This window comes from Mesoplodon mirus (genome assembly GCF_964341445.2).
Source record: "Mesoplodon mirus genome assembly, chromosome: 4".
In the NCBI taxonomy this organism is placed as follows: Eukaryota; Metazoa; Chordata; class Mammalia; order Artiodactyla; family Ziphiidae; genus Mesoplodon; species Mesoplodon mirus.
In genome coordinates, this window is record NC_138979.1 from 1,355,202 (window position 1) to 1,374,452 (window position 19,251).

General features: G+C 43.2%; 1 protein-coding gene across 3 annotated transcripts in view; it reads left to right on the forward strand.

Moving 5' to 3' along the window:
- The first annotated feature begins 43 nt into the window (after window positions 1-43).
- The window catches only part of WAC (WW domain containing adaptor with coiled-coil), an 84,563-nt gene continuing 65,355 nt past the window's right edge, over window positions 44-19,251 (forward strand). Inside the window, exons 1-3 of one of the 3 annotated variants that reach the window (XM_082619969.1) lie at window positions 44-282; window positions 1,085-1,121; window positions 2,644-2,839. In XM_082619969.1, the coding sequence (XP_082476095.1) occupies window positions 2,701-2,839 (139 nt within the window). In that variant the 5' untranslated portion in view covers window positions 44-282; window positions 1,085-1,121; window positions 2,644-2,700. Of the gene's footprint in view, window positions 283-472; window positions 835-1,084; window positions 1,122-2,643; window positions 2,840-19,251 lie in introns of those variants that run through there. The other 2 variants (XM_082619967.1, XM_082619968.1) reach the window with 2 other exon arrangements.

Sequence of the window (19,251 nt, forward strand, 5' to 3'; positions counted from 1 at the left end):
CGCGCCGCCGGGCGCACGCGCAGCAGCGCAGCCGCCCTTATTAAGTCCGCGATGGCTCCTCGCGCGCCCCACCGGCCTCTTCCCGAAGGCGCCGCCCGCCCCGCGCGCCCCGGGGCCCCCGGGACCAGCCTCGGGCGGCTCCCCGAGCCGGACTACCCCTAAAGTGGAAGGGCGGCGGCCGGACGCGCGCGTGCGGGCCCGCAGCGGCAACCGGAAAGAGCGGACGGGTCGCGAGGAGGCGAGCCAGGCCGCGGAGGAAGAGGAGGGCCGCGGCAAGCCGAGGTTTGCCGAAGGCGGCGTTCCGGAGCGCGCGAGGGTGGGAGAGGAGGGGCGCGGCGGAAAGTGCCGAGGGTTTCCGAAGGCCGCAGCGGCCGAGTTGCCCGGATGTAGTTGGTGGAGCGGCAGCGGCGGCACCAGCGGCGGCGGCGGCGGCAGGAGGAGGAGGAGGAGGAGGCGGCGGCGGAGGAGGAGGACCCGGCGGCGGCGGCGGCGGCGGGGGGAGGAGGGGAGGTGAAAGCGGAGGAGGCAGTCGCTGCGCGCGGGGCCGAGCCGGACGCGTCTTGGTGCCCCCTTCCCCGGTTCGCCGCTGCCCGGCCTGAGCCGAGCCGAGCTGAGCGTGAGCGTGGTGCGGACGGAGGGGATGGCCCGGGAGCGCCGGCGCCAGTGACGGGGAGGTGCTGAGCGTCGCCGAGGGCGCGCCGGGCCCTGCACCGCCCGCCGCCTGCGCGCCCGCCCGCCGCCCGGCTCCGCGGCCGCTCCCCGTCCCCGACACACGCTCACAGGCCGGGCATTGATGGTAATGTATGCGAGGAAACAGCAGAGACTCAGTGATGGGTAAATCGTCTTTTCGTTTTGGGGGCGGCGGGGCGGGCGGCGGGGGGGCGGCTGCTCCTTATCTGGGCCGGCCGCGCCGCCATTTTTGTTGTTAACCCTGATCCGGAGCAGCCGGGAGGGGGAGCGGCCGCGCGGGCGGGCGGGCGGCGGGCGGCGGCGGGCGCGAGTGTGCGTGTGCGCGCGGGCGGGCTCCGCGGGGGGGGGGCGCTGGGGCCCCCGGCCTCAGGCCGCCTCTCTTCCTGTTTTCCAGCTGTCACGACCGGCGGGGGGACGCGCAGCCTTACCAGGTACCCGCGGGTCGGGCGCGGGCCGGAGGGGCCGGCGGGGCGGCGGGGCCGGCGGGGAGGGAGGAGCCGCTACTCGAGCGCAGGCTTCGCGAGCCGCTGCAGGCCCTTCGGGGCCAAGGCTCCGCGGCGCCCGCAGCCTGCGCTCGGCCCCCGCGGCGCTCGCCGGCGAGGTGTGGGCGCTCATCTTGACAGGTGACTGGAGGAAGCGCAGCTCCGCGTGGCGAGCGGAGCCCTTCTCGGCCGGGCGGGGCCGGACTTGGGCCTCTGGGCGGGAGGACTCGGTGGGGCGAGGCGCGGGGGCCTCTGGAGCCACACTTCTTTGTAGCGGGGCGACAAGAAGTTGCCGGAAAGGTGTCCAGAGTAGACGCGAGGCCGGGGTGAGGCTGCCGAGGGGTTTGCGACTCCTGGGCGCGCGGTGGAGCGCTCTCCCTTCGCAGTTTGTTTTCGGGGCGGCTAAGTGCATTGCTAGTGGAAGATGGCGCTTTTGTTCCTGCCGGAGTTGAGGTCTTTGGGTGCTGGGGCAGCCACTCTAAGTAAGGAAGGTGCTTCTAGTGTGTGCCTGTGGCGGCTGCACGTAAACCTGTAATTTAAAAAAAAAAAAAAAAAAAAGTCCTGGTAGAAGTGGCCCCTGGTTCCGGCGGTGGGGCGGGTCTCAGACATGGTTGGCAGCGCTCAGATGACACTAGAAGGAAATACTTTCTGAGTCTGATCCCTTACCAGGTAGGAGAGCAGGTTTCTAAGCTGACGGTAGTGTTACTGGCCAGCATGATTTGTTAAAAGCCCAAGTTAAAAACCCTAGGTCCCCTGATGTGAAAAACAGTGTTCATTAGTTTGCATAAGTCAGAGGTCAAACCCTGTTGAGCCGGGCCCTCCAAAGCATAATTGATGATGCACTTTGAAAGACTGCCATGTCGTGGTTGTCTCAGATACGTTATTCGAGGGAGTTCCATTAAGTTCCGCCGTGATAGGTCGGAAATATCAGCCAGCGTTTCTTTATGCCTCTTAAAATTATTTCCCGCACCTGCAAGAGCAGTGAAGTCAGGTCTCAAATGCTTTACATGCGTGAATCCAAGAATTGGAGAAAGTGATGCTTTTGTTTTGTTGGATTGCAGAAACCTGTGCATGCTTGCTTATATTTTGTGTCTAGCCTAGCGGTTGCAGAGCAGAAACGGGATGACGGTAGTACTCCTTTAGATTAAACTTTCTAATTCCAAGAAAAATTTATTGAGTTAATTTACCAAAGTGTCTGATTTCTTGTATTTACAAGATAATTAGTGGAGTGGATCTTTTTTTCTTTGAACGTGGTATTTTGATTTGTGTGAGGAGCCTTACAGTAACTCTTAGTCATTTAGGTCTTGTCTGAATAACTTAAAGGCAGAATTGGAAAAGGAAATTTTAATTTTCTTGATACAAATTCATAAATCTGAATGAAGTTAATATGCCAAGTTTTACGATACAACTAACCCAGAAAGTTGAGTTCAATGTTTTAATTCTCTTTTTTTGGGGGGGTGATGTTTTACAGGCACTTAAGTATTCATCGAAGAGTCACCCCAGTAGCGGTGATCACAGACATGAAAAAATGCGAGACGCCGCAGATCCTTCACCACCAAATAAAATGTTGCGGAGATCTGATAGTCCTGAAAACAAATATAGTGACAGCACAGGTCACAGTAAGGCCAAAAATGTGCATATTCACAGAGTTAGAGAGAGGGATGGTGGTGAGTAGCTTTTTTGTTGAAACTTTCACATGTTTGTTTTTCATGATAATTCTGTATAAAACAAAAGGTGTCAGTCATGTTTCCAGCTTGCAGACGTTACCGTATGGTTATGTCATCAGAATGTTTTATTTTTATTAATTTATTTGATTCCCAAACAAGTGATGTAGAGATAACAGATGCTGACCTGAGCATCCAAAACTGGACTCCAGTAGCTGATAATTAGAGAATGCATTTATGAATGTAGCCTACCAGTACTTTATTAATGGTGAGGGAAATGCAGGACGTTTTTCCAAGAAAGGAACTTTCACCTCTTCAAGTAAAGATTTCAGTTTATTTGGCTTGGTTTATTTTGAGATCCTTGTTTCTGCTTGAATTTTTTTTTTTTTTTTTAAGGAGTTCAGCCGTGTCTCCTAATGGTAAAGTACGAATTTAAAAATTTAGTAGGTATTTTGAGACAGTTCACAGGTTAAAAAAATCATTTGTGATTCAGAAAATTTTTCTTAAGTTTTTGCTGTGAACATTTAAATGAGATTTTTCCTGTTTCCTAGGATCTTATTAATGTAATTTCTATATTTATTCACATATTCACCTTGTTAAAAGTTAGCCTCAGTGGTGTTACCCTTCAGCTGTTCCTTTGCCTCAAGTTCTTTGTGGTAGGTGGAAGGCTGAGAAAAAAAGTTAAACTCTTAACTGTTTTCAAATTTAATGTGGCCAGAATTTACCAAAATAATCAGATTTCATGTCTAAAGGATGCATTGAGGGATAAACCAATTTCGCTGAGGCAGTTAATCTCTATTTTTCCCTGCTACAAGATCTTAAATTGCTTAATAGATAACGTGTTTGAAATAAATACACCCTATTGATTGTGCTTTTATAAACTTCTAAGGAAACTCGGTAGAGTCTCACATGGCTTTCTGTCTGATTTTCAACTAGCTTCTCAATATTTTGCTTAAAAAAAAAAAATCCTGCATCTTTTGGTTCTCTTTTTTGCCTCCTAGGGTAGAAGTCAGCTATACTCAGTACGATGAGATATAGAGAAACATTGGCCTCCTCTGTATATAATTACTGGGTTGAGGAAGTTAATAATGATCAGAAGATTGCTTTGAGATGGAATATTTGGATGGTTATTGAACAGGAGGGGAATATAGTTCTCCATTAAATATAGTATAGCTTTGTGCTACTTACACAGATAACCTATATATTTGTTTATAAGTAACAGCAGATGGGTTTGGTTATTTAGCGTTACAAGTTCTTGGACAGAATTACTTAAACTATTAACGTTTTTAATTTTGTGGGTAAATTTTCATAGTGTATGTGTAGTCAAGATGATTCTATTACCAACCACTCTTCTGCAGTGGATTTCATTTCAAATGTTAGCTCTTAGAAGGCAGTACTGTTTGCACTGTATTTTGCTTTATCTTTAAAATTTTAGTGACTGTGACTAAATAGGATGTGGCACCTCATCTCCTTATGGATAAGTATCCCAGGTTCTCTTTTAGTGATTATGATCTGGTTAATCTGTCATGTATCCCCAGATCCAGGAAGGAGGTCATTTTAAGTTCTCTAGGAAACTTCTTTAAATGCTTTCATACATTTACAGTGAACCATGCCTGGTAAATTCTTTTACAGGTGGAATAATCCCAAGAACATTTTGTTGCTCATTCATTCAGCAAACATTGGGCATCTGCTGTGTGTGAGCAGTTGTGTGGTGTTCCTGGAAGTAATGCTAAGAAGTGATCCTGGCCCCGCAGCTACTCTTAAAAGGCGCTGACTCGAGTGCTGGTGGTGGTGGTCTAGCTGCTTGCTTTTTCTGTACTTTTTCTTCATTTTGATTTTAGTTTTCCTTCCTGCGTGTAGTCCAGATATTTCTTGTTTGCTTTTAGTTTCCTTTTTACTTGTATCTGCTTGCTGATGGTTCTTTAGCTCCATTTGTAAAGAAACTTATTTTTCTGATCTAGTCACTTGCTCAGTTAAACCCCACTTTCTGATTTGCTTTTTTAGCTGTTTGCTCTTCTTTCTCTGGAGGCTTTTAACTAATACTAACTTCATCCCTGACTGTATCGTCTCTCATATACCTGGCTACCATATTACTTTACACTAGGTAGGAATAATAATGAATATCATAAAATCAGATCTACATCCTTGAGCTCAGAGTGCATCTTTGATGTTAATTCTGTGTTTTTGTGTCTTTTTTTTTTTTTGCGGTACGTGGGCCTCTCACTGCTGTGGCCTCTCCGTCGCGGAGCACAGGCTCCGGACGCGCAGGCTCAGCGGCCATGGCTCACGGCCCAGCCGCTCCACAGCATGTGGGATCTTCCCGGACCGGGGCACGAACCCGTGTCCCCTGCATCGGCAGGCGGACTCTCAACCACTGCGCCACCGAGGAAGCCCTAATTCTGTGTTTTAAAGATGTGAAGTGGTGATTCTTCCCTCAGTTAACACTGATATATTTAGTCATTATACTTTGACTCCAGGTGTGTTTTTTTTTTTCCTTGCTAATGAGAGTTTGAAACAGATTTTAAAGGGAATATGTAGTTTTATTACAGGCATTTTTATTCCCTGAGATTTTTATCTTTAAATAAATATGAATTCAGGGCTTCCCTGGTGGCGCAGTGGTTGAGAGTCTGCCTGCCGATGCAGGGGACGCAGGTTCGTGCCCCGGTCCGGGAAGATCCCACATGCTGTGGAGCGGCTGGGCCGTGAGCCATGGCCGCTGAGCCTGCGTGTCCGGAGCCTGTGCTCCGCAGCGGGAGAGGCCACAACAGTGAGAGAGAGGCCCGCGTACCGCAAAAAAAAAAAAAAATGAATTCAAATATATTTAGATAAGTGTCCACATAACAGTCAAAATCATTATCCAAAGTGAAATGCAAGTGAGTTGGATTATCTGTGCACTCACCATTTGTAAGTAACAACTTAATGTAAGAACCGGTTACTATATTTATTTAACTAATTTCAAATTGATACTTATTTTAGGATTTAAAAAATCTAATAATTTTTATAAGTACCTAGTTTAAGGATGTGTGTATCCTCCCCCCCCAAAATGGGGCTTTACTGGCATCTGTCCACATCACAGCATATTTTTCTTTCAGTAATTCACTAGATTTCTTCCATGGCACCTTGGATTTCCTTGAAAAGTGCCAATTCAGAGTAATATATAAAATGACTTTAAGGTATATCATAAATCAGAAAGCAGGGATTGAGGAGGATCGTCACTCTCAGAAATCTGCAGCTAGAAAGGATTTATTCCAGCTTAGTATGTGCAGTTAAAAGAATTAGAGGTTTTTATCCCGTAGGATTTATGAAAGGGAATGTAGATTATCTGTCGTAATTAAGGGAAATTATGTGACATTACAGCTTACCTAGAAGGTTGTTTAACTTGGTGGAATAAGTTATTTTTATATATCCCCTGATCTGTCTGCAAAATATCTTTTGTTTAAAAATAACCAAAAACAAGAATCTTAAGGTACACTGGATTTGTTTTTATAGCTTAGACATGTCTTTAAAGGTGCAGCTGACATTCCCCCACCTCAGAAGTATGACAGTACAATACTGGTTGAACTTGTACTTCTGTGGAATTCTAAAACTCTTTCCATTTCGTTAAAGTATGTTTTTCTTTAACGAAACTAGTTCTGAGGATAATTTTACCAAGTAACTTTAAGAATGTTGATAGTACAAATGAGTTTAGGAATGAAGGATATCTTTTCAAGGATTCTGTAAAGCTGTTCCACAAAACTTCAGCCTCTTGGGGGTTGTCCCATTTTTCTCATCATCCCTCTAAGAATTAACTGTCAGAAACATACTTGTTAGAAACATCTTTTGGGGGGAGATAACTTAGCTCAGTTGGTTAATTGAAAAATATTCTTTATTGGTTCCCTGATTTGTGGGACTTAGCAGTGATCTTGCATAGCTTTTTAGTTAGCATTCAAATACCTTTGAGCACAAAGGAAAAATTGCCCTTAGTGGTTACATTTCTAAAGATTTTAAAGTTTTTAGCTGCATAATGAAAGCTTTTATTTATTTATGTTTTGTCATTTAGCTATATCTGGAGAAATTTGGAAATGTATTTGATACAATTGTCAAATGACAGTTACTGTAACATTTGAAGGAATTGTTCAGTAGGGAGTAGTTGGGGATAATTGGTGTTTTTATAGTTTTTAAAGTATAACTTAGTAATGTTTTAGTATGTTCCCATTAAATAATAGACTGATAATTGCACAGTATAGTCTTACAGTTATTCATATAACTTTACATTTGGAATAAAACAAAATATGCTGTGCGTTTGTAATGTTAGAAAGTACTATAAAAATGAACAGTCTCATTTGATCCTCATTGACCTTGGAAGGTAGATAGTACAGATAGTATCCCTGTATTACAGTTTATAGATGAGTGAAGATTTACTTTTATGAAAGGAACCCATAGTGACAGATTAGTCTAGAAATTAGTCCTCTCTACTCTGGTAACTTGTGTACACTGTTGCAGATGAAACATTCAGGCATATTTGAACTTTATTTGGTGGGTGTTTACTGTATTACAAATTAGTATAAAGATGACTTTACTTGTATCTTAATGCTCCAGATACATCTTAACGAATTATAGTAGGGTATCAACATCAGGGCATTGAGTGTGTGTGGGGTGGGGTGGGGTGGGGGGTTCTAGACCAGATGATCATGTTAGTGTACTTTTAAAAACAAGTTTTAATGGAAAAGCTTGCCAATTTTACTAGGAAGAAGCCATTTTTCTCAAGTTAAGCCCTCGTATACAGAGGCTTGTTTTCAGAGCAACTTGGAAATTTCGTACAGAATCTAAAATTTACTGATACTTGAATTGTTTTTCTGTCTAGTGAAAATAGATAACTATTACCTATTTTTATTGGTCCAGTGTATATATAGTAAGGTAATAAAGTAGGCAGATAGGTTTGCATCGGGTTTCCATAGGTTAGTTAAAAAAGACCACAGGAAATAGGTATTCCATTTCAAGAAGAACAGAGTAGGGTTGGTGGATAAACAGTTGTAATATTTCAACTCTTCAGTATTCCTTAATTTTAGGAGATACATGCTCTAAACATTTGTGTGTGTGTTTGAACACATACCATGTCATTTGTCTCGTCATGACATTTTAACCTGTTGTTGTTCTTAAAAAGGTGGTTATTATGTATTTATGATATAATGGATTTCAATTTCACAATCAAATATTTTGGAATGGTTTACTTTGATCTTTTATGGCAGTCTCAGTTGAACTGTTTAGTTGTGCAAGATGTATTTAAAGTTCTTGGTGTAACACACTTAGGATTTCTGGTCCATAATTCACAGAAAATTTATATATTCTAGGTTGTCTTCCTGTTGAGGCTCTGTTTGTCTTATTCTGTTGTGCAGAATGGTTTTGATTTATGTAGTGAACCATTTTGTTTTGATGCTGGAAAGAGTGGAGCTAGCAATGAGCTGGGGTATCTTGGTAGAGATTCTGTACCTGGGACCACATCTGTACCTGGACTCTGCTTCTGCGACCCTGTGCTAAAAACTGGAGATATTGTTCGTCAGTCATTTCAAAACCAGTTATTCAGGGCTTGAAAATATATCCTATGAAGACTCTCCTTTTTATGATTTACATGATGCTTCATAATCTTGAAAGACCTTTTACATTGTTTTTCACCTGGTCCCATAACCCATTGAATTAGGCTGGTCAGGATTATTCCTGTTTTACTGATGACATATAATCTAATTATTTAGCCTACTATTAATTGTTGAAAGTAGAAAGCAAGTCTTTTTGCTACACATAAAACCTTATCTCTACCTTAAAGTTGTACTCCAGCTGTAACCACTTAGTACAGATCTTCCTGGACTTACAGTGGGGTTACATCTCGATAAACCCATCAAAAGTTGAAAATATCGTAAGTTGGAAATGCATTTAATACGTGTAACCTACCTTAAATGTGCTCAGAACACTTAAATGAGCAAAATCATTTTGGGTAAAATCGTCTAACACAAAGCCTGCTTTACAGTAAAGTGTTGAATGTCGCGTGTAACTTACTGACTGCTGTACTGAGGGTGAAAAGCAGAATGGCTCTAAGCGTAAGGGTGGTTTGCCTTCTGGTCACGTGGCTGACTGGGAGCTCCGATCCTGAAGGCTTGTCCTACTGCATGTCGCTCGCCTGGGAGAAGAGCAGAATTCACAATTACAAGTGTGGTTCCCACTGCCTGCCTGTTGGCTTCCACACCATTGTAAGGTCAGCAGATCGTAAGTCGAAACATGGTGAGTCTGGGACTGTCTGTACTTAAAGTAAAACTGTTGTTCCCTCCTCCTCCTATCTGGACTCTGCAGGACCTCTTGAATGGTGTCCCACATCTTTTATGTTTCACACAGCACGTAGCCAGACTAGTCCAGTTAAAATGACAGCTTACATCACTGTCACGCTCGAGACCCACCCTTGGCTGTGTTACTTAGCGAGGCCTGTAATAAGCCCTGTGTAACCTGGTGTCTGGGTACTTTTTTGGCCTCTTCCCCTCGTTTGTGCTGCTCTGTCCATACTGGCCCTGCGGCGGGTTTGTTCTTGAGCTCTGCACGTCATGCTCCTCGTTTCTGGGATGTTCATCTTTCTGTATCTCCCCCTGGTGCCATCTCTCCAGTAGGGTGTCCGCTGAAGTGCCACCCTCTCCCAGAGGCCTTACCTGCCATTCCAGTCACTCAGACAACCGTCCTATCATCGCCTATGCTTCCCACTGCTTTGTTCCTTCTTTGTACTTAGGTGACCTGATGTTACCGCCTTCTTGTCATTGTGTTACAGCACGTGTTCCTGGAAGTTACCGTGCCGTGCAGAGTGCACCCCAGGGTTTATGGGGGGGACGTGGGTGGGGCACAGGACTCCAAGAACACTGTCGGCGGCATGTTAGGAAGAGGGGGAGCCTTGCAAAGATCTTGCACAACTTTGTTAAACGGTCATGGAGTACACTCACGATGCAGTAGATACGGCATTTTACTTTGACGAAGACCTGAAGTTAGCAGCTTGTGGGAGGGCTGCAGTTCGTGAGTTACTGTGAAGTGATGGAAGGAGGGTTATCTGAAATAACCCTTTGAACATTGTCACCGACTGTGAATGGATGTGACCCGTGACTCGGACGCTGAGCTGGGGTAGCTGGCAGGTATTAGAGGCGTCTGTGTCTGTGCCGTGAATCCCCATGTAGCTTGGTCCAGCTGGGTGCAGCTCGTGTTTCTCCCAGGTGAAGTTGCTTGTAGGTAAGTGGGGAAATCTTGTGTCATGCTCAGGTAGTTTCCTGATAAACCAATAGTGCTCAAACAAATTTGCATTTTTTGAAAAAGAGTGTTATAGCAGGACTGACAGTTTTGCTTGTCCTCTGGAACATCCTCCACCAGAACAGGGAGTAAATTTGTGGGTGATTTTATCCCCTTGTATCCCTGTTGCCTGGAACAGTGCCTGACACCTTGGCAGGTTTTAGTAAATGGGTGGATGAAACACTATTGGGATTGTTAAGATTGAAAGGGAAATGAAACTGGTTTTCTGGAATAGGGCTCCTCAAACGTGCTTGTGTATGCTGAGCATCTGGGGATCTTGCTGAAAGGCACTTTCTAGTTCAGCAGTTCTGGGGTAGGGCCCGAGGGTCTGCCTTCTTAACAAGATCCCAGATGTTGCCATGTTGTTGGCTGCACGGGAGTGACAGGGTCTTAGAGCAGCACTGCCCAGTAGAAACAAAGTGAGCCACAAAGGCGAGTTTTCTAGTAGCGCCATTGAAGTAGAAGTGAGCTTTAATATATTTTATATAACCTGACGTATCCAAAATATTCTCATTTCAGCATGCACTGGATGTTTTAAAAACTATTAAGATTTTTTTTTATAATCCTTTTTTTGGGCAAAGTCTTTGAAATCTGGTATTTTACGCTTATAGCATATTTCAGTTGGGACTGGCCACATTTCTTGTGCCTACTTGCCACATGTGGTTAGTGGCTACTGAATGGGACAGTACAGTTCTGGAGGATATGATCACCCTGTTGACCTATTTGGCCTAACATGTTTTCTTGTTTTTCTACAGAAATGTTTTATCCGCCTGATTTCTGAAACAGCATCTTTATGCCAGGCGGAGTTGGAGCTAATGGGCCCCCGAACAGTATAGTGTGCTGCTTATACTACAAGTTTTCTTTGTCAATACGGGTTTGTGGTAGAAAAACTAGGAAATGTAGAGAAGGGGGACGGTGAAATCGCCTCGGATCCTGTCGGTAGTTGTCATAGGACTTATTTTTGTGCCATAACATAGGAGAAGGATCCTATACATAGCCTTTGCAGTTTTTATTAAAAATGGTTTCATATTATGGGGTTATTTGCCTCATCTTTAGTATATTTTCACAGTGGATTCAGTAGACACTTGGTGTTGGCAGTATCAATCTGAGAGGACTGACCAGGCATACTTTTAGTTAGTGCTCAGAGAATGTGAATACTTAGCTCTTACCCTTAACCAGTGGGTGGAGCCATCTTTTAGTTAGATTTGTGTTTTAGTCCAGTTGCTGAAAACGTGTAGCTGGGTGCTGACTTCAGGCATGTCACTCGCTCTGTGTTTTTGTGTCCACTCCCTAGGATTGTTGTGGGATTGAATGAAAATTACAAACCTTGGAACACTTGTGAAGCATCTAGCCAAGTGCTCAGCCTGTGACATAGTACATTATTATGTTTATTCTTATTCCTGTGACTGATGAGGCGTTGGTGTCAGACCAGCAGCCCCAGTCTCAAGCTACTGCTTCTTTCTTCCTTCTTCCTTAGGAAGGACCATCCTGGGTATTTCACTTGCCAGGTGAGGAGTCTGATCGGTGAGAGTTACGTGCAGGGGCTGCAGGGCCGTGCTAGCTTGTTACCTGCTCATCCAGAGCTCTGCAGTGGAGAGGGTTTTAGGATTGATGGACGGGTAAACCAAAACACACATTTTGGGTAATGACCCCAAATTTGGCTGTCTATTCAAATCACCTAGGAAGCTGTTAGAGCTACAAGTTCCTGACTCCATCTGAATTATCATCAGTCAGAGCAGTGGGGGGCGGGTGGGGAGGGGAGACTAGAAAACTGAATTTTTAAATAAACACTGGTTTAATTTAGATACATGCAGACTGTAGACCTAGGGGGAGTACGCACAAGAGGAGGAGCGCTGAGATGGACATGAAGGGGTGTGAATTTTCTTGTCAGGGGTCTAGAAGTCAGAGTGGTGGTTTGCCAGATCATACTGTGTGCTTTCTTGAGTTTCAGAGAACTTTCTTCTCTGTCACCTTCTTTTCTGATGCACAGATAACAGTATAATTTGTATACAGTTATGCATTAAATAGCTCAGTTAGCATCCTGTGGCATCTAATGTAATAGCCATTGCTCCAGAGTAGAACTAATGCTGGGAAGGAGAGGAGTTTTTCCACCAGTATTAGCAGCTGGCCAGGCCAGCAGGACATGTTTGGGTCGTATCTGAAGCTGCCGCTCTTACTTAGATCAAGTGTTTCTGGCGCACACACCCCCATTCCCGTGCAGTCCGGCTTTCCTGAGACAGCCCAGTGCTAGGCTTCATTTGGTTTTTGTTTCTTCGGAACACAGGGCCTTGACCCGAGTTGGCGCGCTCAGGCCGACCTCAGGTGCTAGCAAACCGTCTTCCTGCAGCTGGCCCTGAGAAGTAGAGCGGGCTGTCGGACGATGTGGGGTTAGGGTGCCAGCCAGCCCCCTCCCCCGTCGCCGTTCTGTGTATGACTTCGCAGTCAAGCGTCCTTACCCGCCGTTCTGCGCTTCAGATTCAACTAACTTCAGCTCGTCTAGTGCTGTGAAATGTGCATATTGGGGAAGAAATCTGCCTGTAAGTGGACCAGTGCAATTCCAACCTGTGTTGGTCAAGGGTCAACTATAATTGCATTTTGAAGGAAACTTAGGATGAGCGTGTTTGATGTATTTAGATAGTGCTAGTCTTTTGGTTTAATCTCTGATTACTTCTGAATTGTATGGCGGTGTGCCCGAAGAGCATGGCATTGTGTTGGCATCTTCTGAAGGGTTTTGACCTGTACTGTACCCGTAGAACTAGTCCTTTGTGGTAGCCAAAAAGCAATACGAGTAAAAGATGTTATTTTGGAATATTTTGGCTCAGATGAGAAGATCATGGTAAATATTTCTGCATTTAATAATGCATTTGTGAAGAATAAGTTTCCAGCCTCTTCCAACTTCATAAAAGTATGTGCTGGTGGTTTATGAAAACATTTATTGAAGCCCTGGGGAGAACATGGGAGTTGGAACACAGTAAGATAGGCTGGTAGAAGTGGTGTTCTCTCCTGTCCCACAGCCTTTTCTGTGACGATGTGTTCCTGCTGCCTGTTGGCTCCTATCAGTGTCTTAACGTATTTATATTTAATACTCTATGCATAGAGATGAGTCTCATTTATCATGGGACATTTAAGTTATAAAGAATATTCTTAAGGGTTAAGTCACAAGGCCGTAGTGTCTAAAGCTGTAGACCAGCCTCAGTTTTGTATTTTTGTGTAATTATGGTAGTTCCTTTGTAACGTAACTTAAATGTCAGTGTTGATTATTTTGCAGAAGTAGACCCAAGGCACTCGGTCCCTCCAGATTCCCTCGTCAATTTGATTTGGGCTAGATTGTTTTATTATTACCTTGACAAGGAGTTGGGTGAGTCCCTGATACTGACTCTCATAATTTAGGGGTGTTCTTGATTCTTGGGAAGAACAGGTTTTAAAATGTAGCACTCATTTTAGTGTTTAAATGTCAAACTGTTATTTTTAGTGCAGAGATAAGGAATTACTGTTTAGTTTATGTATTAGTTGATGTTCGTTTTCATTAAGTAAGGTCTCCTTAGAGCAGGAGAACTACTGGTGGGGTCTTCGTGCTTGCTGTTGAGTTGGACTTCTGCGGGCACCATGTCGTGATTAGCTCGGGGGATGACACACTGTTCACGACTTCCCCTGTGTCCTTGCACATGGGCACGCTGTATAGTTGGGCTTTGAGGTCGTCCTTTTGTGTGCTGGTGTGGGGCACGTTAGCCAACGTTTGAGTTTATAAAGCCGTGTATTGTTGGCTCTGCTCGCTGTGCTATAGATTTGAGGTGATGAGGATTTGGATTAAGACGGTGGAAGTAGGATTTGAAGAGGATTGCAGTTGATACGCATATTGTGAGGGAAAAACAGATTTCTGGTGTCAAATCTAGGTAGATAGGTTTGGACATGTGTTTGTCATTGGGTGACCTCTTTATTGCTCTTACAGTCTTGTTTGGGAACCGTATCAAAATTTCACTAATATAGAAACTTCTGGTTCCTACTTTGATAATGTAGAATGGATTGACATGTAAATTTTCTGAACTTTGCTGCTTTGGTCATATTACATAGATTTTAATGTAGACTTATAGAGTGATTTCATTTTAATTCAGGCCTAAAGGTGATTTCAGTTTTGATTTTCCTTTTTTTTTTTTTTTTGTAAGTCCAGGAGTATTTAGAAGTGTCTCCAAATTTCTAAATGAATGTTGTAAATTGGTATTTTAAAAATTATTATTTGGTTTTTTGTTATTCTAATTTTATTGGCCTTTTGGAATTAAGATTTTTTTCTTGTTATCTCAGAATACTTTAATTACAGCACATATTTTTGAGGTGTTTGAAAATAATGTATTTTTCTCTTCGGTACAAAGAACTGTTTAGATCAAGTTCTTTAATTCTGTCATACATTACTGTGTAATAGAAATCCTTTTATTCTTAATGTTTACTTGATCTGTTTTCTGACAGGTGAGAAAGTTTTCCAATATGATAGTTGATTTCACTTATTTATTTATTTATTATTTATTTATTTATTTGCGGTACGTGGGCCTCTCACTGTTGTGGCCTCTCCCGTTGCGGAGCACAGGCTCCGGACGCGCAGGCTCAGCGGCCATGGCTCACGGGCCTAGCCACTCCGCGGCATGTGGGATCCTCCTGGACCGGGGCACGAACCCGCGTCCCCTGCATCGGCAGGCGGACTCTCAACCACTGCGCCACCAGGGAAGCCCTCCCTCTCTTTTTTAAAAATTGTTTCTGACTCTTCTCCTTTTGGGGTTTGTGTTAGATGTGTTTTGGTTCTGTTCTTGTCTCTTGCTTGAAGAGATAAAAAGGTGTTTGGATACTTTTTGAATGAGAGTACGTTGTACTCTAGGGAGAAGAATCCCATGACAGGTTCTCCTGGTGCCATATAATTATAGTGAAAGCTGTGTTCATTTTGTCCACCTGTTGAAAGTTTTATTTTGGATGATTTAATTTTTAAATAACTTATTGTAATTTGATGACTGATTCAGTAGAAATACTCTTGAGATTTTATATTATATTCTAGTTTTTCCCATGTCAAATATGTGTCCTCAGAAAGTTTTCTGTCTGGGTTTGGTTTATCTCTTCCATGTTACTGGTTTCCTCATACGTTTGCTGTTTGAAGTTGTCCGTTCATATTTGGGGAGGAGAGTCTAGGTTAGGTAGCCACTGTCCAAAAGAACGTTTGTGTAGTTGAAAATGTTCAGTGTCTGAGCTCTCCAGTATGGTAGCCACTAGCCACGTGTGCCTGTTGAATGCTTGAAATGTGGCTCATGCAACTAAGAAGTTTTAGGGTTTTAAAATTTAAATTTAGCCCATCGGTGTTATGGCATCTTCTTTCTATAATATTGAGATTTCTCTTTTCGCAGTTGCTAGTAATCTCTTGGTTGCCAAGTCCACTGAAAACCTTCCAGTCGTTCTTTCACTTGAGTCCTTTGAAGTGATTTCTCCCTCCTTATCGGTAGTTTTTTGATTCTTCATTACGCTGTCTTTGCTTTCCATGCTGCTGTTACAAGCTCGTCCTGAGCTCTGAGTCTCATTGGTCTGCACTGACTCGTTAGTGTTTTCTGCGTCGTTCTGTCCTTGCTGTGCACCCTCTCCTTGGATTTCTGGGTCCACATACCTTTTGGTCATTAGGCATGTTTCATGGGACGTTCCTAACTTGAGTATTCTCTGTCTTGGTTAATACTTGGGAAGTTATCCTTGATTCCTTTTCCTTTCCTTTCCTCCTGTGTTTAGGAGGAATCCTAGACCTCGTGGAGGCTCTAAATCTAAGCACGTTACATACGAGCCACATGACTGTGCAGATCTGGGAGTTTTGCTCCCTGCTTCCTCATATGCCTACCTGGGTGGTCTTCCTGCCTGGTATACGTAGGGGACACTGAGGTGAAAAGAAACTGCTGTTATGTTCACGCTGGAAAGTTGGCATCTCAGAATAGAGTTTCTGCTTGTAAACATAGCTAGAGGGCTTCCCTGGTGGTGCAGTGGTTGAGAGTCCGCCTGCCGATGCGGGGGACGCGGGTTCGTGCCCCGGTCTGGGAGGATCCCACGTGCCGCGGAGCGGCTGGGCCCGTGAGCCATGGCCGCTGAGCCTGCACGTCCGGAGCCTGTGCTCCACAACGGGAGAGGCCACAGCAGTGAGAGGCCCGCGTACCGCAAAAACAAAACAAAACAAAACAAAAACCATAGCTAGAAAATTTGAAGAATTGAAAAGCTTCCGAGTCACCGTGGCCAAGAGTCCTAACTTTTCTCAGCACCGCCCCCTCCTTTCTCTCTACTACAGTCGCGTAGAAACTACTTGCCCAGTCCTAGAATATCAGATACTTTTCTCCCCCTTGTATGTGTTTTTCACAGCCAAAACTGTCCTCTCACTACTCCTACCCCACCTTGTTTTTCTTGGCAAACCTCTTAATCCTTCAGGATCCCAGTTCTTTTATTGTATGAAGCCTTCCTTGAACCTATTTCTCTTACAGTTCCTGTCCAGTGAATTGTAATTGTTCACATATGTGGTTTGCCTACTCTAAGCTCCTAGAAGGCAGAGACTGTGTTTTAATTTTAATTGTATCAGGGCCTGGCGTATAAATGTAGGTGCTCAGCACTGTTAAACTTACATGCCATTTTACATATCTAGTACATGTGAGAAACGGGTGAGTGGTAGTAAACCTCAGAGAGTTTTCAGGTGCATTTACTATTCTAGAATTCTTAGGTTGGATTGAAGTTGCTTTTTTGCTGTTAGTGAAGGAAGCAAGCAGTTTATTCACATTTTCAGGAAACTATCTAAATAAACTTTTTAAAAAATTGTGTATAGTAATTGGTATGTTAATTCCAACACATTATTACCAGTTCTTTTTTTTTTTTTTTTTTTTTTTTGCCATATGCGGGCCTCTCACTGTTGTGGCCTCTCCCATCGCGGAGCACAGGCTCCGGACGCGCAGGCTCAGCGGCCATGGCTCATGGGCCCAGCCGCTCCGCGGCATGTGGGATCCTCCCGGACCGGGGCACGAACCCGTGTCCCCTGCATCGGCAGGCGGACTGTCAACCACTGCGCCACCAGGGAAGCCCTACCAGTTCTTTTAAGTCACCTTGATAGTTAGACTGCTATCAGTTGCCTTATGATAAACTATAATATACTGTATTTAATTTGAATAATGACATTTAAAACTTTACAGACTCTTTACTAATTTTTTTACTGTTCCTTTTGTAAATTGTTTCTCAAATCCTTTTAAATTCATGCACCACCCACTATTTAAAGTACAACTTACAGTTGTACTTTCTGTGATATATTTAGGCAGGACAATAAGGTGAGTTTTTGTTGTTTTGTGGGGCTTTTTTTTTTTTTTGGTTGTTGGTCTTTTTTTTCCCCAAATTTCCTTATATTTGAATATTCAATAAGGTTTTTCAAGCTTACTGAAATTAAGAATTTCCCAGAAATTCTCACATGTGGTGCTCCATTTCTTTCACCCTTGAGAATTACTGCTCTAATTATTTTTAATTAGTGATTCATTGTGTTGTGATTTTATTCCTAAAAGTGACTAAAATGTTAACTGAAGATCATTTTTTATCAGCAAAAAAAAAATACAACTATAACATAGCATACTTTGGCTCTTGACAGTAAAATTTTGACAGTAAAATTATGACTTTTAAAAGTAAACTCATTTAAAGAACATAGACTATTTCAGTCCAGCAGTGGCTCGGTTGAAATCTTTTGGGGTTGAATTCACATCTTGTTGAAAATCAAGAGCCATAGTAACATATCAATCTTAATTTCTCTTAAGTCCCATTTTGTTTCTGATCTGAAACAGTGTTAACCAAACAATATTAGCCAACTTTTCTCCTACCTTAGTTACCAGTATTTTCACTGAATTATTAGTTATTTTTAATAGTCAAACACATCTTCAGTGATTAAAGAATTGGCCTCAGATATTTGAGTGCATGTACTGTAGGCTCTCAGAGGAGGAGTACTTAAGTGCGTGTAAGTTTCCATCATTGGAGACTCCTTAAGGTGAGTGCTTTAAAGGCTACTGTCTGCTGTTCTGTATGTGTGTATTCTAATGTTTATTATCTTTTTAAAGATCATCACATAATTTATCACCTTTCCAATTTTTTCTCTCAATGTTTATTAAGGATATGTGTGGTTTTTAAAAAGCTGTCTTCTGGCTTAAAAGCACTAATTTATTTTTGCGATGTTGGAATAGTGTATCATCATGCTTTATCCTCTGTCAGGTGGAGAAAATCAGGCTTGTTGGTCAGAGTGGTACCTAAGTTGGGTTTGTTAGCCGTCTCTTCTTGGACATACTAGATATTCCCTCTATGTAACCTTTCAGTATCACTAAGACTGCTGTCAGTGGAGGAAGGCCAGGAAGCATATGGGGACCTTCTGTTTTGTGTTCTGCAGTGTTATTTCAGAAGACGCTTATTGGGTGGCATTTGGGTTTTTAATACACATGTCAAAGCATCGTGTTAAAGAACTACTACCAAGTAAAATTTGAAACGTAAAAAAAAGAAAACGTTGAATCATAGAGCCAGAACTCTTTGAATATTGACTGGATTCTAATTGTAAGGAAGTTCCTTTTTTTGGGTTTGGATATATGTATCTTTTAGGATGGCATGATGTTAGGAGAGAGAGAGCATTGTTAACTTGGTAACAAGGATTAGGTGAGAAAATTGTAAGGTGAAAGAGCATCAGTCTTGAGGTCTGGATGTTGTAGTTTTTGTTTGCTGGTTCTTAGCTTTTTGACTATGGGCAAATCATTTAATTTTTTGACTGCTTTCTTTTTCCTTCCCCTTTTTTAAACAAGGTTGAATTTGATAATCTCCAAGGTCCTTTCCAAATAAATGGCTTGACGTGTGCAGGAGAACCTTCTGAATTTTTGTGCTTTATTTTGTGCTTTCACATGTTTGCTGTGTGTCTGTCCTGCCGTTGCATGGTAACCAAAGCTCTCTCCCTGCCACAAGTGTAGCATGGTATGGCTTTTTTGTGTGTGTGTGGGAACCTTTGGAATATTTCTCTCCAGTGTTCGTGTAGTATTTTCATCGCTGTATATAGAGAAGGATAGAACAGCATGATGGTTTCCTCTGCCTTCATGAAGTTTAAGTTGAGAAATAAGGCCGAG